General features: G+C 42.3%; 1 protein-coding gene across 11 annotated transcripts in view; it reads right to left on the bottom strand.

Moving 5' to 3' along the window:
* Positions 1–11643: 11643 nt before the first annotated feature.
* PCMTD1 (protein-L-isoaspartate (D-aspartate) O-methyltransferase domain containing 1) overlaps positions 11644–26374 on the bottom strand; it is an 87099-nt gene continuing 72368 nt past the window's right edge. For all 11 annotated transcript variants that reach the window (XM_078851533.1, XM_073331209.2, XM_073331200.2 and 8 more), the window contains 3 exons: positions 25602–25773; positions 23653–23776; positions 11644–14285 (listed from right to left, as the gene is read on the bottom strand). In XM_078851533.1, coding sequence (XP_078707659.1) covers positions 13915–14285; positions 23653–23776; positions 25602–25655 — 549 coding nt within the window. In that variant the 5' untranslated portion in view covers positions 25656–25773 and the 3' untranslated portion in view covers positions 11644–13914. The remainder of the gene's footprint in view (positions 14286–23652; positions 23777–25601; positions 25774–26374) is intronic.

The following is a 26374-nucleotide window of genomic DNA, read 5'->3' as shown; positions in this document are numbered from 1 at the left end:
CTGCTGATCCAAAACTACAGGGTGGGGACAAAATGCAAGCAGCACAAAGACAAGTAATCAAAGTCAAAATGCCTTGGATAGTGCAGACTAATGGCTTCTGCAGTTCAGTACAGATAAATTTAAAGTGGAACAAAAATGAAACAAACAGGCACAAACCAGCCTTGCAAAGTGGTCATAGATGTTTGCAAGAACAAATTTTATGGTAAAGTCTTTTCAGTTAAAATGCCTGATTTTACTTGCCTGAGGACAAAACAATTACTCATTTAGGTAAATGGGAAAACAGAGCTTTGCAAAGTTGGAACCAGAACTTCTTGTTCAGGAGGGGGGTTTGTATTTTGATGGAGATATGCTGTTCATTTCACATCATTAACTGGAGTATTTCTTCAGAGTGTGCCACAAACCAGTCTTTAGCTCATTGTACAGTCTTTTTACCAAAGGTAAGGTTGCAGCTATATGGATATTTATTCAGCGTGTGTTCCATGCAATTGATGACATAGCTTCCGAAATTCATAGTGAATTGGAGACACCTTCCTTAGTCTTTTGTGTTGTTGTTGTTAATGACTGGACAATGGTTTTGTTGGGGATGATGAAATTTCCATATCGAATGCCTTATTTTTCAGCATGCAAGTCCATGGTCCGTATCACAGTCTGCATTGTGAAAACTGTGAGTATGGAGACCATCCTGTAGGTATTTTCTGTGGGTGACTATTAAATGCCAGTGTCCAGATCCACACGATATAACGACGGTGACTTGGAAGTAGGTGTTGGTAATGCACAGTCCTCAGTGGATGCAGAGCACTAATAGTCTTTACCCACTGTCATTCATTTTTCCTACTTCAAGGTGGCAAATGTATAGAAGCCACCTCTTGTGATTTGAGCTGGCTCTAACTTTGAAGTATGCCAGTGGATAGAGCCGCTGTCCTAGTGGTAGCTTACTGGTGACACTGTTGAGTAGATGATAAAAAAGTCCTTCTCTTCAGAGATGGAGGAAAGTGTGGGGGCCAATGTACAGATGTTGGCGAAGCCACCTGTTGAAGATCTTCTTAGTAATATAGTATGTTCTGATGTTGCAACAGGCCATTTGATCATAGGTACTGAGTTTTTGACTGCAAAATGATTCTACATTTGCGATTGTCTTTGCTTTTTACATGCCGGAAGATGGCATAATGGCATCTCATGGAGCTAGCATGCTGGTCTGGTTCCAGAGAGAGTGGCTGTATAGATGAAAAATTCTCCAGCTCTTTGTCAGTAATGGTGGTCTTTCTAGGATCATTGAACTCCTCTAGATTGTTTGATATACCAGTGCCCAGTATTCTCACATTCCAACATGCAAGTTTGCTGGTCATCCTCTTCATCTCTGAAGCTTCAGCGCAAATATCTATGCAGAAAAATTTGGAGTTAGTGCTGGAGTTACTCCTTAGTGAATATTGGTTTTTATTCAAATGGGTATCTGGCATAACTCCCACTACACAGTGAGTGGTGGGCTCCCTGTTTTAGCTGCAGAGCACCCAGCAGGTTGTACCAGGTTACATGGTACCAGTAGCAGGCCTTACATGCCTGACTTAACTCGAAGTGTTTGAGTGAGCGAGAATTATAGGTTAGATTTTTTTCTTCAGAGACACCACTTATTGAGTTCAGACTCTTAAGGTATGTCTACACTGTGGCTGGAAGTGTGCAGCTCAGTGCGGGTAGACACACACTAGCTCTGCTCAAGTTAGCTCACTAAAATAGCAGTATAGCCAGGGGGTAGCACAGGTGCCAGCTCAGGATAGTCACCTGAGTTCAGGGTAGACTGAGCCAGCCCTGGGCTACCCTCTGGCTACAGTTATTTTTAGCAGAGCTTGAGCACGTCTGCCTACTTGTGCTGGGATGCATGCTTCCAGTTTAGAGACAAAAGCCAAGGGCTGAGATTTTCAAAGATGCAGGCCTACAATTTGGCTCCTAAATTCATATTTAGTCCCCTAAATAAGTGGCCTGATTTTTAGAGGGAGTGAGCTCACAAGCAGCTGCCCTTGATAAGAAGAGCTGCTGGGTTTGCAGCCATGCTGAATATCAAGCCACTTATTCAGGGGACTAAATATGAATTTAGGAGTCTATATTTAGCTTATGTTTAAAAATCTTGGCCTACAAATTCAAGGGCTGTGTCTCAAAGAAAATAAAGACGACAGACTGAGGGCAGAGAAAAGCAAGGCTAAATTTGCCTTAAGGGGAAAAAAGAAACATTTTGAACTAGAGAGACCATGCTAAGATACCACCTTGACAATGCAGAAGAGAGTAAAGACACCTGCCAGAAAATTCCCAGAGGTGGACAACTTAAAGAGGCATCTCAGACACACAGGAAAACTAAGAAGGCAAAGGGAATCTGGCACCCCCAGGCTGTAGAATAGGTTACGTAAAAGCTGATGTTGGTTTCCACTTCTAGATGATGAATCTAAGCAAAAATGCTTGTAAATGCATCTGGAAAAGACAATGTGGCTGCTTTTCAAATCTCCTGATTTTAGAAAATCTGAACAAAGCTGACATGGCCTGAATTGAATGAGTCTTACTGTGACCTTTAAGATGCAGATCTGGTAGGCTGTAGAAGTGAGGGATGCAGCCAGCCAGCCATTTAGGGGTTCCTCATGGTAACATATTGTTATCAGAAGAATAAAAGCTAGGTGGACTTTAAGGCCTTTAGTTTGCTCCAGTAAACAGCCTACTGACCTTTTCACGTATGTTTAAAGAGAAAGGGCTCACTGCTGTGGGCACACTGATGTGAGGGAAATGTTGTCAACATGATTATTGGCTCATTAAAGTGGAATTCTGTAAATGCCATTGATAGGAATTTAGCATGTGTTCAATCTTATCCTTGCAGGTTATAACATAAGGTAGATCAGTCAGTCACAAAAAATTAAAGTCTGCAAGCTTAAATCATTACACGGGGGGGGGGGGGAGACTTTCCACAAGAGGGATGTGAGTCCATTCATAGAATACCTCAAAGACAACTTTCACCAACTCCACACACAGCAGAGAACTTCATCTTTTTTGTATTCATGGTAGGCCAAAAGAGGTGGCAAATGAACACTTAGGAAATAAGCTCCAAGTTGCCTACCTGCCTGAATTAAGTGCCTAAATATGGATTTAGGAATCTCATGTACACATGGACAGATTTTTAAGTGTTGGAAACCAAGTCTCATTGAAAATATAGTGGCTAAGCATATTTGAAAAACAAAATCAGCCTGACTACATGCCTAAAATGCGTTTAGGCACCAGACTTAGTCTGTCAAAAGAGGTAGGCAGGCAGTTCTCTCATTACCCTCCCCCCTTCCTCATACACAAAATTCTGCACTTTCCCCCCTTAAAGTTAAGCCCTCGTTGTAGACTTGGATGGATTTGAAACATGTGCTCAGAAACACTACCTCTATATTTACCCTTTCCATACACAGGGTATGTCTACACTACGGAATAAGGTCGAATTTATAGAAGTCGGTTTTTTAGAAATCGGTTTTATATATTCGAGTGTGTGTGTCCCCACAGAAAATGCTCTAAGTGCATTCAGTGCATTAACTCGGCGGACTGCTTCCACAGTACCGAGGCTAGAGTTGACTTCCGGAGCATTGCACTGTGGGTAGCTATCCCACAGTTCCCGCAATCTCCGCTGCCCATTGGAATTCTGGGTTGAGATCCCAATGCCTGATGGGGCTAAAACATTGTCGCGGGTGGTTCTGGGTACATATCGTCAGGCCCCCCTTCCCTCCCTCCCTCCCTCCGTGAAAGCAAGGGCAGACAATCGTTTTGCGCCTTTTTTTCCTGAGTTACCTGTGCAGATGCCATACCACAGCAAGCATAGAGCCCGCTCAGGTAACCGTCACCCTATGTCTCCTGGGTGCTGGCAGACGCGGTACGGCATTGCTACACAGTAGCAGCAACCCCTTGCCTTGTGGCAGCAGACGGTACAGTACGACTGGTAGCCGTCTTCGTCATGTCCGAGGTGCTCCTGGCCATGTCGGCTGGGAGCGCCTGGGCAGACATGGGTGCAGGGACTAAATTTGGAGTGACTTGACCAGGTCATTCTCTTTAGTCCTGCAGTCAGTCCTATTGAACTGTCTTATGGTGAGCAGGCAGGCGATACGGATTGCTAGCAGTCCTATTGCATCATCTTCTGCTGAGCAGCCATGAAATGTGGATGGCATGCAGTCCTTCTGCACCGTCTGCTGCTAGCCAAAGATGTAAAAGATAGATGGAGTGGATCAAAACAAGAAATAGACCAGATTTGTTTGTACTCATTTGCCTCCTCCCCTGTCTAGGGGACTCATTCCTCTAGGTCACACTGCAGTCACTCACAGAGAAGGTGCAGCGAGGTAAATCTAGCCATGTATCAATCAGAGGCCAGGCTAACCTCCTTGTTCCAATAAGAACAATAACTTAGGTGCACCATTTCTTATTGGAACCCTCCATTAAGTCCTGCCTGAAATACTTCTTGATGTAAAGACACCCCCTTTGTTGATTTTAATTCCCTGTAAGCCAACCCTCTAAGCCATGTGGTCAGTCGCCCCTCCCTCCGTCAGAGCAACGGCAGACAATCGTTCTGCGCCTTTTTTCTGTGTGGACGCCATACCAAGGCAAGCATGGAGGCCGCTCAGCTCACTTTGGCAATTAGGAGCACATTAAACACCACACGCATTATCCAGCAGTATATGCAGCACCAGAACCTGGCAGACCGATACCGGGCGAGGAGGGGACGTCAGCGCGGTTACGTGAGTGATCAGGACATGGACACAGATTTTTCTCAAAGCATGGGCCCTGCCAATGCATGCATCATGGTGCTAATGGGGCAGGTTCATGCTGTGGAACGCCGATTCTGGGCTCGGGAAACAAGCACAGACTGGTGGGACTGCATAGTGTTGCAGGTCTGGGACGATTCCCAGTGGCTGCGAAACTTTCGCATACGTAAGGGCACTTTCATGGAACTTTGTGACTTGCTTTCCCCTGCCCTGAGGCGCATGAATACCAAGATGAGAGCAGCCCTCACAGTTGAGAAGCGAGTGGCGATAGCCCTGTGGAAGCTTGCAACGCCCGACAGCTACAGGTCAGTTGGGAATCAATTTGGAGTGGGCAAATCTACTGTGGGGGCTGCTGTGATGCAAGTAGCCCACGCAATCAAAGATCTGCTGATATCAAGGGTAGTGACCCTGGGAAATGTGCGGGTCATAGTGGATGGCTTTGCTGCAATGGGATTCCCTAACTGTGGTGGGGCCATAGACGGAACCCATATCCCTATCTTGGCACCGGAGCACCAAGCCGCCGAGTACATAAACCGCAAGGGGTACTTTTCAATAGTGCTGCAAGCTCTGGTGGATCACAAGGGACGTTTCACCAACATCAGCGTAAAATCCATTTCCTTACTCCACCCTTGACAAGTGGATTAGCGCTTCAGTTGGCCTTGCCGGATCGAATTTGTGTACTGTGGACACAATTCAACGGTATTGGCCTCCAGGAGCTATCCCAGAGTGCTCCATTGTGACCGCTCTGGACAGCACTCTCAACTCAGATGCACTGGACAGGTAGACAGGAAAAGAACCGCGAACTCTTGAATCTCATTTCCTGTTTGGCCAGCATGGCAAGCTGCAGGTGACCATGCAGAGCTCATCAGCAGAGGTGACCATGATGGAGTTCCAGAATCGCAAAAGAGCTCCAGCATGGACCGAACGGGAGGTACGAGATCTGATTGCTGTATGGGGAGAGGAGTCTGTGCTATCAGAACTCCGTTCCAGTTTTCGAAATGCCAAAACCTTTGTCAAAATCTCCCAGGGCATGAAGGACAGAGGCCATAACAAGCACCCGAAGCAGTGCCGAATGAAACTGAAGGAGCTGAGGCAAGCCTACCAGAAAATCAGAGAGGTGAATGGCCACTCCGGGTCAGAGCCCCAAACATGCCGCTTCTATGATGAGCTGCATGCCATTTTAGGGGGTTCAGCCACCACTACCCCAGCCGCGTTGTTTGACTCCTTCAATGGAGATGGAGGCAACACGGAAGCAGGTTTTGGGGACGAAGAAGATGATGATGATGATGAGGTTGTAGATAGCTCACAGCAAGCAAGCGGAGAAACCAGTTTTCCCGACAGCCAGGAACTGTTTCTCACCCTGGACCTGGAGCCAGTACCCCCCGAACCCACCCAAGGCTGCCTCCTGGACCCGGCAGGCGGAGAAGGGACCTCCGGTGAGTGTACCTTTTAAAATACTATACATGATTTAAAAGCAAGCATGTGAAAGGATTAATTGGTCCTGGCATTCGTGGCTCTCCTGGATGTACTCCCAAAGCCTTTGCAAAAGGTTTCTGGGGAGGGCAGCCTTATTGTGTCCTCCATGGTAGCACACTTTACAACCCCAGGCCAGTAACACGTACTCGGGAATCATTGTACAACAAAGCATTGCAGTGTACGTTTGCTGGCATTCAAACAACATCCGTTCTTTATCTCTCTGTGTTATCCTCAGGAGAGTGAGATATCATTCATGGTCACCTGGTTGAAATAGGGTGCTTTTATTCAGGGGACACTCAGAGGAGCCCGTTCCTGCTGGGCTGTTTGCCTGTGGCTAAACAGAAATGTTCCCCACTGTTAGCCACAGGGAGGGGGGAAGGTTGAAGGGGTAGCCACGCAGTGGGGGGGAGGCAAAATGCGACCTTGTAATGAAAGCACATGTGCTATGTATGTAACGTTAACAGCAAGGTTTACCCTGAAAGAGTGTAGCCACTGTTTTATAAAATGTGTCTTTTTAAATACCGCTGTCCCTTTTTTTTTCTCCATCAGCTGCATGTGTTTCAATGATCACAGGATCTTCTCCTTCCCAGAGGCTAGTGAAGATTAGAAAGAAAAAAAAATGCACTCGTGATGAAATGTTCTCCGAGCTCATGCTGTCCTCCCACACTGATAGAGCACAGACGAATGCGTGGAGGCAAATAATGTCAGAGTGCAGGAAAGCACAAAATGACTGGGAGGAGAGGTGGCGGGCTGAAGAGAGTAAGTGGCGGGCTGAAGACAGGGCTGAAGCTCAAATGTGGTGGCAGCGTGATGAGAGGAGGCAGGATTCAATGCTGAGGCTGCTGGAGGACCAAACCAGTATGCTCCAGTGTATGGTTGAGCTGCAGCAAAGGCAGCTGGAGCACAGACTGCCACTACAGCCCCTGTGTAGCCAAGCGCCCTCCTCCCCAAGTTCCATAGCCTCCACACCCAGACGCCCAAGAACGCGGTGGGGGGGCCTCCGGCCAACCAGCCACTGCACCACAGAGGATTGCCCAAAAAAAAGAAGGCTGTCATTCAATAAATTTTAAAGTTGTAAACTTTTAAAGTGCTGTGTGGCATTTTCCTTCCCTCCGCCACCACCCCTCCTGGGCTACCTTGGTAATCATCCCCCTATTTGTGTGATGAATGAATAAAGAATGCATGAATGTGAAGCAACAATGACTTTATTGCCTCTGCAAGCGGTGATTGACGGTAGGAGGGGTGGGTAGTTAGCTTACAGGGAAGTAGAGTGAACCAAGGGGTGGGGGGTTTCATCAAGGAGAAACAAACAGAACTTTCACACCGTAACCTGTCCAGTCATGAAACTGGTTTTCAAAGCTTCTCTGATGCGTACCGCACCCTCCTGTGCTCTTCTAACCGCCCTGGTGTCTGGCTGCGCATAACCAGCAGCCAGGCGATTTGCCTCAACCTCCCACCCCGCCATAAACGTCTGCCCCTTACTCTCACAGATATTGTGGAGCGCACAGCAAGCAGTAATAACAATGGGAATATTGGTTTCGCTGAGGTCTAAGCGAGTCAGTAAACTGCACCAGCGCGCCTTTAAACGTCCAAATGCACATTCTACCACCATTCTGCACTTGCTCAGCCTGCAGTTGAACAGCTCCTCACTACTGTCCAGGCTGCCTGTGTACGGCTTCATGAGCCATGGCATTAAGGGGTAGGCTGGGTCCCCAAGGATACATATAGGCATTTCAACATCCCCAACAGTTATTTTCTGGTCTGGGAATAAAGTCCCTTCCTGCAGCTTTTGAAACAGACCAGAGTGCCTGAAGATGCGAGCGTCATGCACCTTTCCCTGCCATTCCACACTGATGTTGGTGAAACGTCCCTTGTGATCCAGCAGAGCTTGCAGCACTATTGAAAAGTACCCCTTGCGGTTTATGTACTCGGCAGCTTGGTGCTCCGGTGCCAAGATAGGGATATGGGTTCCGTCTATGGCCCCACCACAGTTAGGGAATCCCATTGCAGGAAAGCCATCCACTATGACCTGCACATTTCCCAGGGTCACTACCCTTGATATCAGCAGATCTTTGATTGCGTGGGCTACTTGCATCACAGCAGCCCCCACAGTAGATTTGCCCACTCCAAATTGATTCCCAACTGACCGGTAGCTGTCTGGCATTGCAAGCTTCCACAGGGCTATCGCCACTCGCTTCTCAACTGTGAGGGCTGCTCTCATCTTGGTATTCATGCGCCTCAGGGCAGGGGAAAGGAAGTCACAAAGTTCCATGAAAGTGCCCTTACGCATGCGAAAGTTTCGCAGCCGCTGGGAATCGTCCCAGACCTGCAACACTATGTGGTCCCACCAGTCTGTGCTTGTTTCCCGAGCCCAGAATCGGCATTCCACAGCATGAACCTGCCCCATTAGCACCATGATGCATTCATTGGCAGGGCCCATGCTTTGAGAAAAATCTGTGTCCATGTCCTGATCACTCACGTAACCGCGCTGACGTCCCCTCCTCGCCCGGTATCGGTCTGCCAGGTTCTGGTGCTGCATATACTGCTGGATAATGCGTGTGGTGTTTAATGTGCTCCTAATTGCCAAAGTGAGCTGAGCGGCCTCCATGCTTGCCTTGGTATGGCGTCCACACAGAAAAAAGGCGCAGAACGATTGTCTGCCGTTGCTCTGACGGAGGGAGGGGCGACTGACCACATGGCTTAGAGGGTTGGCTTACAGGGAATTAAAATCAACAAAGGGGGTGTCTTTACATCAAGGAGTATTTCAGGCAGGACTTCACGGAGGGTTCCAATAAGAAATGGTGCACCTAAGTAATTGTTTTTATTGGAACATGCAGGTTGGTCTAACCTCTGATTGATACATGGCTAGATTTACCTCGCTGCACCTTCTCTGTGAGTGACTGCAGCGTGACCTAGAGGAATGAGTCCCCTAGACGTGGGAGGGGGGGAAGCAAATGAGTACAAAACAAATCTGGTTTATTTCTTGTTTTGATCCACTCCATCTATCTTTTACATCTTTGGCTGGCAGCAGACGGTGCAGAAGGACTGCAAGCCATCCACATCTCATTGCTGCTCAGCAGAAGATGGTACAGTACGACTGCTAGCCATCCTCATTTCTTGCCTGCCTGGCAGAAGATGGTACAGTAGGACTGCTAGCAATCCGTATCGCCTGCTTGCTCACCATAAGACGGTTCAATAGGACTGACTGCAGGACTAAAGAGAATGACCTGGTCGTCACTTCTAATGTAGTCCTTGCACCCATGTCTGCCCAGGCGCTCCTGGCCGACGTGGCCAGTAGCACCTCAGACATGACGATGATGGCTACCAGTCCTACTGCACCGTCTGCTGCCACAAGGCAAGGGGTTGCTGCTGCTGTGTAGCAATGCAGTACCACATCTGCCAGCACCCAGGAGACATAGGGTGACGGTTACCTGAGCGGGCTCCATGCTTGCTGTGGTATGGCATCTGCACAGGTAACTCAGGAAAAAAAGGCGCAAAACGATTGTCTGCTGCTGCTTTCACAGAGGGAGGGAGGGAGGGAACGGGGGCTTGACGATATTTACCCAGAACCACTCGCGACAATGTTTTAGCCCCATCAGGCATTGGGATCTCAACCCAGAATTCCAATGGGCGGCGGAGACTGCGGGAACTGTGGGATAGCTACCCACAGTGCAACACTCCGGAAGTTGACGCTTGCCTCAGTACTGTGGAAGCACTCTGCCGAGTTAATGCACTGAATGCACTTAGAGCATTTTCTGTGGGGACACACACACTTGAATATATAAAACCAATTTCTAAAAAACCGACTTCTATAAATTCAACCTAATTTCGTAGTGTAGACATACCCATAGTGTGTGTATGTAGTTCACCAAGACTTAAGGGGTTAATGTTCCTGGACAGATGCTAGAGGAACTACCAACTGTTGAGGCCTTTTGTGCACCAAGCTGCCCTCCCTTAATAGCATTCACAGCACGGCCCATACCAGAACTTGTTGGCTCTGACAAGTTATTCCTGCCAGATCCTACATCTCAGACTGTCTTGGAACATGAAAGGCAGTGTTTAGGAAGTCTCTGACAAGGTTCCTCAAGGAAAGAACCAGAAACGTTGTCAAGTTTAGCTCCAAACATAGCAAATTTTTTATACAAATGATGGAAGAGTCTGGTTCTTGGTTCATTCCAACATGATAGGCTAGCTATTCAGATTGTGAATAGGACCAGTAGAAATGTTCAACACTGTTTTTTTATTGAAAAATGGTGTTTTACTGAAACCCAAATGTTTGCAAAAAATTGTTTTTGAAAAAAATGTTTTCCCACAGTCAACCCCCACCTCTTCAAAAACTGATTTAAAAATGTTTGGTTTCCAGTTGAATAATAGAAAAGAAACAAAAAACAATCAGTATTCTTTTAAATGAAAACTAATTAATTGTGAATGCACCTGTCCCTCACTGTACTTATTCATTTACTGCTCCAAAGCATTTTCTGAACACAGATACTATCAACTAGTGCTGTTTCCCAATTACAAATATGACACACATCAGAGACAGAATCATAGAATTGGAAGGGACCTCGAGAGGTCATCTAGTCTGGTCCCCTGCACTCAAGGCAGGACTAAGTATTATCTAGACCATCTCTGACAGGTGTTTTTCCAACCTGCTCTTAAAAATCCCCAGTGACGGAGATTCCACAACCTCCCTAGGCAATTTATTCCAGTGCTTAACCATTCTGATAGGTAGGAAATTTTTGTACCCTTCGATTCTTAACTGAGAATCTGCAAGAATCCAGAGCCTATATCTACTTGTGTTCCTTTCAAGAGACATGACTGCTTCCAGATAGAGCAGATTTAGTGAGTTTACTGTTTGAAGTCTGATTTAAAATGGGCATGAAACCCCCTCTTTTGGATATTACGAATAAATGCCCTTTTTCACAAACTCAATGACCATCTTTCCCAAGAGGTACTGACTCCCTGCAAGCTGTTTTCCAAATACACAGTTGGACTTCAATGTAGTCCTGAAAGGAGCAATTTTTATTTGGGAAGGGAAGGGTAGCAAAGGAATTTGTATCCTCCCACCAGATAAAGCTGAGAATCCCTGTGTCCTATACCAGAGGGGCCACCCAGGGGTAAGGGGCTCTTAACAAATCTAGTCTTATGTAGTACTTCTAATTCCAAAACTGGTGAAAGGATGCAACATCAGTTCTTCCCCATTGTAGTAGTTTTTCATTTCAATTATATCATTGTTTTCTAATTAAAAAGCTACCAGAGGTCTGCATAGGAACGTACTGAAAATGAAAACCAAACACAAATGAAAGCATTTCCATGAAAAAACAAGTTTGAGTAACCACAAGCCACCAAAAAAAGTTTTTATTGCAATAATGTCCCATTATCAACTTATGTCAAAGACAATTGATTCATTTTGCATTTCTACTTTATTTAATGTAAATGTAAATTCAACAGTGTAAAATAAATCTACATATAAACACAAAAAGAAACTTTCAGTGACTCTCAAAAAGTTACATAGTGAATAATCATGACAAATCATCCATTGTCTATTTTACCAAGTATACAAGAGTGAAAAACAATGCAGAAAGTCATTCTTCAAAAGCATCCTGTATAAAGTTCTCTTAAAGAAAATATGTAAATTATATTTAGTAACTTCAAACTCTTGAACATATGGATGCTGATTCTGAAAAGGGGAGAAGACAAAATTCCCAGGCTACCTGGGAAGTATAACATCTTGAATTTCAGATTATTTAAATTTTAATTCCATCTAAAAACAAAATATTTAAAGATTATATTCAATGGTTCCAACAGCTAAGCCATTGCAATTACTCCATTCGTATCATTTTATTGGAAAATATCTAAACTATCTCTGACCTGTGAAAAGAAGGTCAGGAAATTAAGGCAGTGTTTTTTAAATTTTATTTATTCATGCTGTGAATATGCTGTGGAAAAAAACTCCACATGTTGGTACAATAGGCCTTTCATCAAGTTGCCTTTTCAATATTACTAAGACATTCTTTTTAAAATGGTAAATGAATCATGAAATGCAGAATCAAAAATCAGTCCAATCTGTAGCAGGACTAAATATTATCTCACTGTTAAAGTCTGAAACAATGTTTAATTTTTAAGTGACTATTGAAAAAAGGGATTATTACACTAGATGTGTAATGTCTGGCTATGAAAATAACAACTGCAACGGTCATGATTTTATCTTATGGTTAAATGGTCGATGGATTTAATAATGAATATTACCACAACAGTAAATATATTGCACAGAAATTTTCTCTAAGAGGAATGTTTTCCATTAGGTCCAACAGACAGATGTTTCCAATAAAAGTGGCTTTTACGGAATATCATGCCTAGTTCTTAAACTGCATTCTCCCTCATGGCTATGCTACAATACACTCAAAATATTAAGTGGGCAAAAATGCACAAAGCACTCCATCAAGCCAAGAAGAAAACTGCAAGCAACTTCACCAAATGGGAGGGAAGAGATGGAGGGGAAATATTCAAATGAGCACTCTGTGGGTCCCAAAGTTTAAACTGCTACTCTCAATTTCCAACAGATAGATATAGAAGATTGTGAATATTTATGAGCTAAAAATAGCTGTGTTCAGAAACAAACGTAGGGCCAGCACAACCCTGCCTTCTCAGAGAAATATTTAGATGAAATACAAAATCCACTTACTAAAGTGCATCTGCTGAACAAATTCTACTATTACAGCTATCCAAGTAAGCAATACAAGCTAAACTTTATTCATATTCTAGTCTATTAAAGTTGTAAATATAAATCAATTCTAAATTACAATCCTTTTATTACCAAATATTGTGTCTATACTGTGAATTTTAGAAAGAAACTAAATAAGTTGTCTTAAAACCCTTGAGAATGAGAAAAGTCTTTATTTATAAATACTGAAAATGTAGTATGGAGTTAAACAAATAGGGTTGTAGTAAGCATCTTTTTTGCTTTATATTCAACATGATGTTCCCTTAAGGCTCCGAGAGAAGTGGTCACTTTTCTCAAGATCTTTTGGCAAAAGATATAAATGCAAAAGTAGCAGGGTCACCTGACATTTCAGAACTTGCATTTTTGTATTTCATTAAAGCCAGCTCATTTAATGTCTGTATACAGTTATTGCACTTATGTATTTCTTGGAATACATTTATATCAACACAGTAATAATGACAGCAACAAAGTCACGGTAAAATAAATGTTTTTAAAGGGTACAATTTCAATATTACATGAGAAATGCCTGTGTGCATGTTTAAAACTTCATGCAGACAACTGTTATTCAAGTCAGAATGCATTTGTTCAACAGCTAATTAGCACATATAAAATTTCACTTACCCTTCCATCAATACAAATCTGTTAAAGATCAAAAAAAGATTTACCATGCCAAGTCTTGATTAGTGCTGCATACTGCTTTGGAATATCTTTGTATCAGAGTTAAAACTGTATTTCTCAAAATTTAAAGAAAAATAAATTTAAAAAAAGGGATTCTCTACTACCGAATACAAGTCTTCGTAGCAAAGTTAAGACAGAGAAGTTACAATTTATGACTGTACTTCAGTCTTGTTGAAAGACTAATGATCTTTGTCCATCTATTTCTTAATAAATGCTACATTTTCAAGAATAAAGGAGCTATCAGTAGGCATTATTGTTTCTACTTAAAATGAGTTACTTTTCTCTGTAGTATGTCAAATATGCTTTTAAAGATTCGGGTAGCGGTAGACTCATAATTTTCTCTCGCAATAAATTTCGAGGAGGTTCCTCTGGTTTCAAGGCTTCATTGTGATCTTTATCATCATCATCTTTGTTGTCTTCTTCCATCCTTTCATCCTCCTCACTGTCTAGAGGCTGAGGAATGAGCTGATTGCCTACAAACACATAGGTGTTAATCCTGCGTCTACGGCACCTCCTGCGTTTTCGTTTTGGTGGGGGCTTCTGAGGGATACCCTTGGCTTGCATCTCATCATTTATGAAATTTCTAAGAGTGCGTCTAATGTAGATCCGAGCTAAGTCCTGTAGATTCCTAACAGCACATTGGGCTAAGAGGAAAAAGAAAAATTATGCATGCCATATCAGTGAAACTTATTTTCTAAAAGTAAGAAACTGCTACAGAAAAATAAAGTATGATACTGAACAGCAATTTGAAGACTTACTATGATATGGAAATATAAAAGGCAAAGTCTGGCAACCTTTGACAAACCATGTAGCAGATCAGAAACCTTGTGTGAGCTGACCTTACTTATGATTTTTGAAGGGTGGAGTGTACCTGGGAGAGGGGTGCATCTCAGCTCATGTGCTCTTCAGACTAGCCAAGCAGAAGTTCACTGGATCGCACACACCCAAGGGGAGAAAAAAAAAAGCCCTTTCCTCCCTGGCTGGGGTGCCACTACATACGCAGAGCAATGGCTCCCACTCCTGGGATTAGAGTAGGACCAGGTTTCTGAGCTGCTGTCTGCATTGCACTAGTTGCCTTTTTAGGGCAGGGAAGGAATTTTGGATAGGTGTTTTTTCCCCCACTTTTCCCACAGCTCCCCAGTGACCTAGTAGGGTGGGTTAGGAGGTAAAGTTCACGTTGTCCCAACTTGACAGGTGCTCAGTGCAGGTACCATTTGATAGTGTACCCGTTTCCCTGATGAACCAGAACTGGAAGTGGAGTTACGGGAAGGAGCTCCTGATGTCTTCTCCCTGTATCAGACAACCCCTTTTCCCTCAATCCTTGTACAAGGGGAGGGAAGTAAGGTCCCAGCAATAGCTCTGGGACCAGCTTGGGGTGCAATGGGGAAGAGAATCCTGATGGCAGCCCCTTCCCTCCTCCGGGCAGAATGCATTATGAAAAAAAGTACGATCCTCATTGGACAAGTTATTGCTGGATAGTTCGAGACTGAGTTAAATAAAGTTGAAGCTGAGTTAAACTATATCCCTTGTGTCCTTGTCGTTCTTCATTAATGTCTGGGACAATACAACAGAAATAGACCAGTTTCGAGTATGGAAAAATGATATGGAGAAGAGGCAAAGTTGTTTAAAAAATTTTTATATATGCTCCTGTCAGGGTTCCCTCCCCACTCTGAGCTTCAGGGTACAGATGTGGGGACCTGCATGAAACACCCCTTAAGCTTATTTCTACCAGCTTAGGTTAAAAACTTCCCCAAGGCACAATTTCTTTCTTGTCCTTGGACGGTATTGCTGCCACCACCAAGTGAGCTAGACAAAGATTTAGGAAAAGGACCACTTGGAGTTCCTGTTTCCCTGAAATATCCCCCCAAGCCCCTTCATCCCCTTTCCTGGGGAGGCTTGAGAATAATATACCAGCTAAATAGGTAAACAAGGTGAGCACAGACCAGACCCTTGGGTTTTTAGGACACTAAAAACCGATCAGTTTCTTAAAAACAGAACTTTTATTATAAAGAAAAAGGTAAAAGAATCACCTCTGTAAAATCAGGATGGAAGGTAATTGTACAGGGTAATAAGATTTAAAAACACAGACGATTCCCCTCTAGGCAAAACTTCAAAGTTACAAAACAAGGAATAAATCTCCCCCTTAGCATAGGGAAAATTCACAAGCTAAAACAAAAGATAATCTAATGCATTTCCTTGCTTTACTTACAATTTTTGTAATCTAGATGCTTATTTCAGATAGGGTTTTAGGAGAGGTTTTTTTGTTTTCTTTTCTGCCCTGATCTCTCTCTGTCCCGGAGAGAACAACAAAGAGAGCACACAACCTCCCCCTGTCCCAAAAAAAAGCACCTTCTCCCACAGATTTGAAAGGATCTTCTTCCCTTATTGGTCCTTTTGGTCAGATAACAACCAGGCTGTTTGAGCTTCTTAACCCTTTACAAGTATAGGAGGGATTTTATGCTACCCACAGCTGTATATTTATGACAGCTTCCAATACTGTATTTTAAAAAATCTAGCAGCCAGATACATTTCAGACAAAGCTGCTTCTTCCTCTGATATTTACAGATGCATATGGAGGCTTCAATTGTGTGCTAAAAAATGGAATAGAGAAGAGTAATATTTATGATGTTCTGCCTCTAAAACATTGATTCTAGTACTGGCAACAAGGATTTTAATCAAGTTTCTGGAAATTTCAATGGCAAATCTGAAAATAACCCAACATGTTGATTTAAAAGAACAAAACCAATTAAAACCTCTTAAAGATACATTTGTTAAATCACAAGCTTACTGAGCCCTGGTCTCAGTCCATGCTTCAGTCATAGATTGTAAACAAACTATAAAAGATTTGGAGGGTAAAGAAGATGAACTAGTAGACATTCCTACCACAGATGGGACTGAAAGTTTAAAGAGCCCTTCATAAATCACAGGAGAAGAACAAATTATTTGATAAAATGCTGAAATAAAATCTGAAAGTAAAGGTCCCAAGAGAAGCATATGAGCCAATGACCTCATAGCCTTCCTTCTCCAGAAAACTAATAGGATGAAACAACACCTAAAATCAAAATCCTCTAATCTCAAATTCACATAAAATTTGACATTTTATTATTTCTACTACTGCATACACAGATTAGAATACTCCCTTAGATTTCCTAAAGGAAATTAAAATATTTGTAAGGTCTTGAGGACTTAAAGTCCCTTCAATCACATCAGGAATCATTTATTTCAATTACCTCCTAAGAATGGTAAAGTAAAGCTTTACATACAGACGTGTTTTAGTGAGACAAATACATTATCCCTCATGATTCCATGCTAAAAAAATTCTTAGCTCCAACTACATTAATACAGGAGGGGCAGCCTCCAAGTTTTACAGTGTCTACAGACCCCTTTTTGCTATACTAAATGTAGATTATAAACTCCTCTCAAAGATAGAGGTTTTTAAGGTCAGGCTTGACAAAGCCCTGGCTGGGATGATTTAGTTGGGGATTGGTCCTGCTTTGAGCAGGGGGTTGGACTTAGATGACCTCCTGAGGTCCCTTCCAACCCTGATATTTTATGATTCTATGATTGTATTTAAAGGCCTGAAACACTGATTGTGCACTTGAATTTAGTTTATAACTGAGCTATGTTGACCTGTTAACACCAAGCACCTAAACACATTTTGACTTTTAAAAATTCAACTCTAGATAAGAGAATAAGACCCTAGATAAGCTTTTGATGTTGAGAAAGCCTTTGGTTGGCTCAAATGGACACTTGTTTTTTTAAATTTAAATAGCAGCAATAATGGGCTTTGAAGTTGTATAAGAAAAAAAATGATACACCTTCCACAATCATTTTCACTTAAAGATATTTATTCTACAGATGGGAATAAGACATTTTCAAAAGGAGGAGGTTATTTACCTTTAACTGAAAGAAAAGGAGTACTAGTGGCACCTTAGAGACTAACCAATTTATTTGAGCATAAGCTTACTGTAGCTCACGAAAGCTTATGCTCAAATAAATTGGTTAGTCTCTAAGGTGCCACTAGTACTCCTTTTCTTTTTGCGAATACAGACTAACACGGCTGCTACTCTGAAACTCACCTTTAACTGGAGGTTCTTCAAGATGTGTGGTCCCTATTAGTATTCCAAACATGGATGTGTGTTCGTGCCATGTGCTGGAAGGTTTTCTTAGCAGTGTCTGTTGACCCGCATATGCAACCCCTTGTGCTCACAGCAAGGGTCGTGCGGGTCAACGCTTCTCCAGTGTCACTGTTACCGCTGAGTAGTCCAGCCCTCAGCAGAGGGGATGGCGGGCGGATATTGGAATACAAATAGGGACCACAAAGCTCAAAGAGCCTGCAGTTACAGGTAAGCAACCTCCTCTTCTTCTTCGAATGATGGTCCCTATGTATTCCAAATGTGGGTGAGTAGAGAGCAGTGATCAGCATGGAGGAGGGTGCGAGGACGTGAGAGGAAGTAGTTTGTAGTATAGCATGGCCTACAGCACCGTCTGCAGCTGCTGCTTGGGCGTTGGCGTAGTGGGATGTGAACTTGTGGATGGAGCAGCATGTTGGTACATGACAGATGTCTTGCCACAAGACGTCCGCTTGCATAGAGTGTGCTGTGACTCCATCAGGCGGCAGCACATTGGATAACGTGTAGCATTCATGGATGCACCTGGCGATCCATTTGGAGAGTCATTTGGGAGGAAAGGGCTTGGCCCTTGGATCAGTCAGGAAGGCTACAAATAGTTTTGGTGAAGAACGAAAGGCACAGGGCTAGAAGAATGTAGAATGCAATGCACAGCGGATGTCGAGTGAGTGTAGGACTGTGTCCACGTGGGAGCCATGCAGCTTGAGGTAGAACACAGGCAGGTTGATGCACTGATTTAGGTGGAACTCCGACACTACTTTTGGGAGGAATTCAGGGTATAGCCGTAAGGAACACTGTGGAACACTGTGTAAGCAGGGTGGGTCAGGCATCATGGCCGCCAGTTAACTGATGCATCTAGCTGAGGTAATGGCCTCTAAGAACATCACTTTCATGGAGAGAAGGGAGAGGTAGTGTGTTGCTAGTGGCTCAAAAGAGGGGCTTCATGAGGGCGAAGAGAATGAGATTAAGGGGGCTTGAGTACTGGTGGGAAGGTATTGAGGAGACCTGTCATGAAATGGATGGTGGTAGGGTGTGTAACACTGAAGTGCTATCCATAGTGGGGAGAAAGGCACTGAGTGCTGCTAGGTGGACCCGTATAGAGCTCAGGGACAGGCCTGACATTTTGAGCTCAAGAAGGTAGTGGAGGACAATAGATATGGATATCGCACTCAGTGAGATGAAGCATTTCCATTTATCTTGGTAACAGGCCCTGGTGGATGCCCTCTTGCTCTGGTTAGTGACTTGTCATACCAGTTTGGAGCATGCTTTGTCTACCCCTGAGCCCCATCCAAACACCAGGCTGTGAGGAGAAGAGGGCCTGGACCGGGATGCTGGCCCTGGCTCAATCTTGTATGAGGAGATCCAGGAGCATTCAGAGGTGGGGTGGTGTGCAGGTGGCGAGTATAAGGAGGTGTGTGAATCAAAACTGATGGGTCCAGAACGGGGCTATAAATATTATAGTAGCTCGGCAAATCTTATGAAGCTCTTGTGGGAGGAGGGGGTTAGGGGGAAGGCAAAGCGAAAGTTATCCATCCAGGGGAGGAGAAGAGCATTGCTCAGTGAGTCCTCCTGTGATGAATGGCTAGAAAGGGTTAAACATCTTGAAAAATATATAACCCTCAAAAGACATGTGGGGAGATGTTTGTGTTTTTGTGTATTTACATATGTATGAGTAGGGTGGACAATATACTCAATAGTCGCTGTCTATGCTGTAATCTGATAATTCAGAGGTCAAAAGAACATCCTATCATTTAAATGAACTGTAAACATGGGATATCTCGGTATTCATCTTTCTCTGAAATGTACTGTGAATGGTGGAAGAACAAGCAAATGGCCTTATGTTAATTTGTATAGTTAAGCACCAGTGATGGACCTTCTTCAAAGTCATCCTAATTACCTTTTGTTCCCTAAGGAACTCCAACTTGTCAAAAGACAAGAAATCGTATAAAAGATCCCTGGGTCCTGATTCTGTCATCTCAAATCTGCTTAGGCTTCATCAGGGGAAGTTTGAGTTGCAAGACTGAGGTCCCAGTTATGCTGGTACACCCTGAATATGAGATTTGGGCATTGTACTATAGCCCATGAACTATTTCTGAAAGAACTCTGCAACTACAAAGCTCACAATCTCTGCTATAGTCTTGGCCTTCACAACATCCTTTGGCAAAGAGTTCTACAGGATGACTGTGCATTGTGTGAAGAAATATTTCCTTTTGCTTGTTTTAAACCTGCTACCTATTAATTTCATATGGTGACCGCTAATTCTTGTGTTATGAGAAAGAGTAAAGAACGCTTTCTTATTTACTTTCTCCACTCCAGTCATGATTTTATAGACCTCTATCATATCCCGCTTTAGTCGTCCCTCTTCCAAGCTGAAAAGTCACAGTTTTCTTACTCTCTCCTCAATGGAAGCTGTTCAATATCCCAAATCATTTTTGTTGCCCTTCTCTGTACCTTTTCCAATTCCAATATATCTTTTTTGAGATGGGGCGACTGCATCTGCACGCAGTATTCAAGATGTGGGCGTACCATGGATTTATATAGAGGCAATATGACATTTTTGGTCTTATTATCTATCCCTTTCCTAATGATTGCCAACATTCTCTTCGCTTTTTTGACTGCCACTGCACATTGAGTGGATGCTTTCAGAGAAGTATCCACAATGTCTCCAAGATCTCTTTCTTGAGTGGTAACAGCTAATTTAGATCCCATCATTTTATATGTATAGTTGGATTGTGTTTTCCAATGCACATTACTTTGCATTTATCAGCATTAAATTTCATTTATTTTGTTGCCCGATCACCCAGTTTTGGGAGATCCCTTTGTAGCTCTTCGTAGTCTGCTTTGGACTTAACTATCTTGAGTAGCTTTGTATCATCTTCAAATTTTGCCACTTCACCGTTTACCCCTTTTCCCAGATCATTTAGGAATACGTTGAACAATACTGGTCCCAGTACAGACTCCTGTGGGGAACACCACTATTTACCTCTCTCCATTCTGAAAACTGATAATTTATTCCTACCCTTTGTTTCCTATCATTTATCCAGTTACTGATCTATGACAGGATCTTTCATCTTATCCCATAACAGCTTATTTTGCTTAAGAGCCTTTGGTGAGGGAAAAAGAAAAGGAGTACTTGTGGTGAGGGACTTTGTCAAAGGCTTTCTGAAAATCTAAGTACACTATATCCACTGGATCTCCCTTATCCACATGCTTGTTGACCCCCTCAAAGAATTCTAGTAGATTGGTGAGGCATGATTTCCCCTTACAAAAACAATGTTGACTCTTCCTCAACAAATTGTGCTCATCTGTGTGTCTGAAAATTCTGGTCTTTACTATAGTTCCAACCAATTTGCTTGGTACTGAAGTTAGGCTTAACGCCATGTAATTGCCAGGACTGCCTCTAGAGCCTTTTTGAAAAATTGGCGTCACATTAGCTATCCTCCAATCATCTGGTACAGAAGCTGATCTAAATGACAGGTTACTTACTACAGTTAATAATGCTGCCATTTCACATTTGAGTTCCTTCAGAACTCTTGGTGAATACCATCTGGTTCTGGTGATTTATTACTGTTTAATTTATCAATTTGTTCCAAAACCTCCTGTAATGACACCTCAATCTGGGACAGTTCCTCAGATTTGTTACCTAAAAAGAATGGCCCTCAATATTTGGGGTCTTTTACGGAGGCTTTTGAGAGATGGGAAGTGTTATATTGTGTAACAGTTACTGGTTATTATTCCGTTCTCATGATCATGAAGCCGGAGAAACAACCTTACTTCACTGTATAAAAGTACTAAGCCAGTGATACTTAGACCTCAACCAAATTATTAATCAATATTACCCAAAAGAGCCACAATAGCGTGAATGACAGGAAATTATATATTTCTTATAGCAAATAAGTTAGTAACTTAGGCGAGTTGCACCTTAAAGACTAACATTTATTTGGGCATAAGCTTTTGTGGGTAAAAAACCCACTTCTTCAGACTAACACGGCTACTCCCTGATATTAGGCAAGCTAATAACTTAATTGGTTAATAACATCATAAAAGCATCCTGATTGGTTGATAACTAAATCACAGTGTTTTAATATCATGTGCTGCAAACAGCCGCAGGAGATGCATTAAAGAGCCATTTGCAGCTCGAGAGCCAGTCTGAGCATTACTGATCTAAGCCAACTCAGACGGTGAGAAAAATTTACCTATCTACATACTCTTATTGGATTTGAATAGGCATATCAAACTTTTCTCTGGTAGAATGTGTTTTCCACAGTAATAGATAAACATAGTTACAAGTAACTACCTGTTCCATGCATTGATTATATCGGTCTCTTCTTCCACTCCTTTTATGAATTGGGCAACTTGAAATTTAAAAAGGTGCCTCTTTATAGAAAATATATTTTAAAATACTAAATGTTAAAAATGGAATTCTATTGCTCTGTACTAATTTTATTTACTGTGACTCAAAACTATAGTAGGCCAACACCACTTCATTTAAAGATCGGTACCCATAAATTGCAATATTTTTTTAAAGTCTATTTTAAAAAAATATATATTTTCTGCTCCCTATACTGCTTTCTTTCAAAGTACTGTATCTGGAACACAAGAAGTAGGTTTTCCCCCTGCCTATATCTCTGGGCAGGAAAGAGGATTTAAAAAAAATGAATTTATATCATGAGAACTGAAGCAAGGCAGTGGAGAGAGCCTGAAACTGAGTACCCTGGTCAGAGGATAGTGTAAAGCCAGGGTCGCCAACATTCGGCTCTTCAGAAGTTAATATGCGGCTCCTCGTATAGGCACCGACTCAGGGGCTGGAGCTACAGGCGCCAACCTTCCAATGTGCGGGGGGGAAAGGGGGGCTCGCTGCTCAACCCTGGGCTCTGCCCCCACTCTGCTCTCAGGCCCTGCCCCCACTCCACCCCTTCCCGCCCCCTCCCCTGAGCTTGCAGTGCCCTTGCTCCTCCACCCTTCCCCCCAGAGCCTCCTGCACACCATGAAACAGCTCATCAGGAGGTGCAGGGAGGGGGAGGCACTGACTGAGGAGGCTGCCGGTGACTGGGAGGTGCTGGGAGCTAGGGGGGGCTGCTGACGTATTACTGTGGCTCTTTGGCAACATACATTGCTAAATTCTGGCTCCTTCTCAGGCTCAGGTTGACCACCCCTGGTGTAAAGTGTGTAAAAATGGCTGAACAGAGAAGAGCAACTGGGCACTTTTGAAAATCCCACTAGGCACCACATCTAAATACCTTTAAAAAAAATCTGATCCAAAGTGATTGAATTAGAAAGAAAATCCCAATAACCATTTGTTAAGCATCTCCATGTCCCTGAAATGTTCTGGCCTCCCTTCCCAAGATACAGGGAGGCACACAGGCATGTGGTGCTTTTGGCCCTTCCCTTCCACTCTGAGGGAGAAGAGGAATTTATACAATGTTTCACTGCTCTTTGGAAGGCAGCACAAGGGGCATACATTCACCATCCCCTGCAACATCAAGTATTAACTGTCTATGTTTTATTTGTGCTTAGTTAAAGTGGACTTGGCGGAATGTGAGGGGAGATGTCAACAATCGGATTTTGGGAATGTCCACAAGAAAAAACGAGGGGCGGGGGGGGGGGGGGGGCAGAACAGGAAACTCACAGTATGGTTTTAATTTAAAATATAAAAAATAATAAACTTAATTAGATTCAGAGAGATGTGTCCTGGTGATACTGAACACAAGCCAGAAATGTTATATATCAGAACCAGAGGGGCTTTTTTGAACAGTACATTCCCATTCTATTGCATTATGTCTGTATAACACAGCCTCCCCACTCTGTGGACAGGAATACCAGCTCAGGTACAATAAACTAGATGTGCCAAAAAGGAAAGGCCACAACAGATGACACTTACGCAGTCCCACAGTATCACGTTTGCTGTTGTCATTCCTGTTGGGTTGTACTAGTGGAGCAAATGAAACAGCAAGGATGTTTTTACTTTCCCAGGTGTTCTGTCCAGTTCGCAGGATTTGTGTTAGCTGCATAAAAACAACAAAAATATAAGACAAAGTTCAGCAGTTAAGTAAATCATTTCATTTGGTTTGTTTGTTTTTGTTACACCCACCATTCTTCAGTTTATAACATTGCCATTTTAATTTGCTTCAAATGTAATTCAGAGAAGCTGTTCTCTTGCCAAAATTGAATTTTATATTCTTTATAAAATGATATTCAGCCATTTCCCATTTTGCTGTGCTCTGAAAAAAAAATAAGAGCGTTGACATGTATTTATGTTTTATTAACAATGCCCTTTTGGTAACTTTTTTTTAAAGTTCAAATGTCCAAATTATTTACATTTAATATTACTGTAAACCAAGAAAGCAGAGTGACATTTAGAAAGATTTAGTACAGTTTCATCTGCATTTGCTTGATCGTACTCTGAAAACCCTAAACTGCCTAGACACAAACTGTGTCTAACCACCACAGTAGTGGGCACATTAACAAAACTACACATCTCTCTATAGGAGGTAAAGATGCTTTATTGGTGTCTGAAAAATACGAGAAATGAACACACACACCTATTAAGTTAATCTAGCAGGGCTTTCTTTAGCACTGGTCCAGGGTGAAACCAGCAAGTCCAAGATCACAATAATTCTCACTTTCTCCTATATTCATAAATATTAGCAAAAAGTGTACTTATATGAATCATTAATCTTCTATTTAATTAGATTAACAATTTTCCTTGAAAATATTTTAGTTTATCTATATAGAGAGAATAAGTGTTTACTAGTGAAAGTAACATGATATGCCTATCAATTTAGAAAGCACCCAATTATGCTACCTATACGATAGCATATTTTAATGATACAAGTTTTTAAACAATTTCAGTGCTGTTTTGAAGAAGCTACGCAGCAACTATAAGGCAACTCCTTTAGTGTGGACTGTTAACTACCAAGTAACTTGCAAACTAATCTTCAGCTCAAACATTTCAATAAAAATTTGGCTGTAGAGGGACAGTAACTTGAGCAAGCCACTTCATCTCTCTGCAGCAGTGTCCCCCATCAGTAAACTGGAGATCATAAGGTTTACTTCTGCCTGTAAAGCTCTTTGAGATCTATGGATGAAAATGATATAGGTGCTAACTATTGTATTATTAAATTACATTCCTGGATGAAAATATTTTCCCTATTATTGTGACAAGCAACACCTAAAATAACAATGTCTGAAAGAGATCATTAAAAAATTCAATGTTGTTAGTCTGCCTGCTTTGTGCATTTGACAGCACTTTGTGTATATAGTTAATGTTACTGCTTCCCCTACAGTCAACTAGATAAATCTGTGCTGAGTTTTCTTTCACACAATAGGGAAGAGAAAATTATTTTTTTAAAGAAAATAGGATAGGATTTTTTTTTTTTTGTTTTATAATCAAGGATGCTCTGGGGCAGGTATAGCACATTACAGTACTTTTGGCAAAATCCTGGCTCCACTGAAGTCAATGGGAATTTTGCTATGGATGTCAACTGGACCAGGATTTCACCCTTTGTCTCAGCGTTTTTTTTGTTTTGTTTTTTTTTTTAAGCTAACTAGATTTCAAGTTAATGGTGTCCTTGCAAATACGGACTTTTGGGTGAAATGGCCAACTAGTTTGACATAAAAACAAAACACTCAAATAGCCCCTAGGATCACTTTAAAAGACTTGTAAAACATCTTCACACTCACACTGTACTGCTGCAGTTGAGCAGATAAGGATCATTAGTCAAAAAGCAAGTAAATTAAGTCTATAGCCTACATAGGAGACAAGCATTTTTGTTAAACTGTGTGATTCTTATATCAAAACACAGCAACGGAAAATTGTCAGTGAATCACCTGATCTTCTATTGGCATAACCAGAATGCCTCCAACTTTCAATAAAATTTTCATGTAGTTCTCATGATCTTTCTGGACCCCAGCTCCACAATAAATCCGATCATACTGATGACTGTCCGATGCGATCTCCAGACAATTACCAACTACAAAGGCAGGTTCACAGAACTCAAATCTAGGGGGGAGGGAGGGGAAGAAAGGGTATATATTTCAGAATAGAAGTCTATTTTTTAAACACAAGCAAATTCAGCTAAATATAGTAAAACTTCGATTTCACACCTTTGCTCATTTGTAATTAACACATTTAAAGAGTGTCAGCATGCTGTAATTGTACAAGATACAGAAACAGAAGAGATGACTGAAATACATCAATATTTGCCTATGCATATCAGTTTACACTGTCAAAAAAGAATGGTGTATTATTTTCTAAATGCAATCATATAGGTCTTGCTGAACAATTAATAAAGTATTAAAAACAAACACAAAAAGCCCTTTTAAATTACTGTCTTTATTCACATGTATAAAGTATCCATGTTATGCTCTGCGCGTTGCACAAAAATTAAAAAACAGTTCAATAAGTCCTTGGTCTCAAACTACTCCCCTTTCATCATCCCCTAAAACCAGCTTTTTCCCCACAAACTCCCTTCTCAAAAGGAAAAAAATATGGGAAGACATGTTTTCCAGTGTGTGCCCTAAAAGTCACCAACTCCGGTTCTGACAGACCAAATAGGAGAGGAGAAAGTGATTTCAAGAGTCAAAGACCCCTCATTAAGAAT

Source organism: Lepidochelys kempii, chromosome 2 (genome assembly GCF_965140285.1).
Source record: "Lepidochelys kempii isolate rLepKem1 chromosome 2, rLepKem1.hap1, whole genome shotgun sequence".
In the NCBI taxonomy this organism is placed as follows: domain Eukaryota; kingdom Metazoa; phylum Chordata; order Testudines; family Cheloniidae; genus Lepidochelys; species Lepidochelys kempii.
Note: the sequence above shows the minus strand (reverse complement) of the source record. Positions and strands in the feature narration are given on the sequence as shown.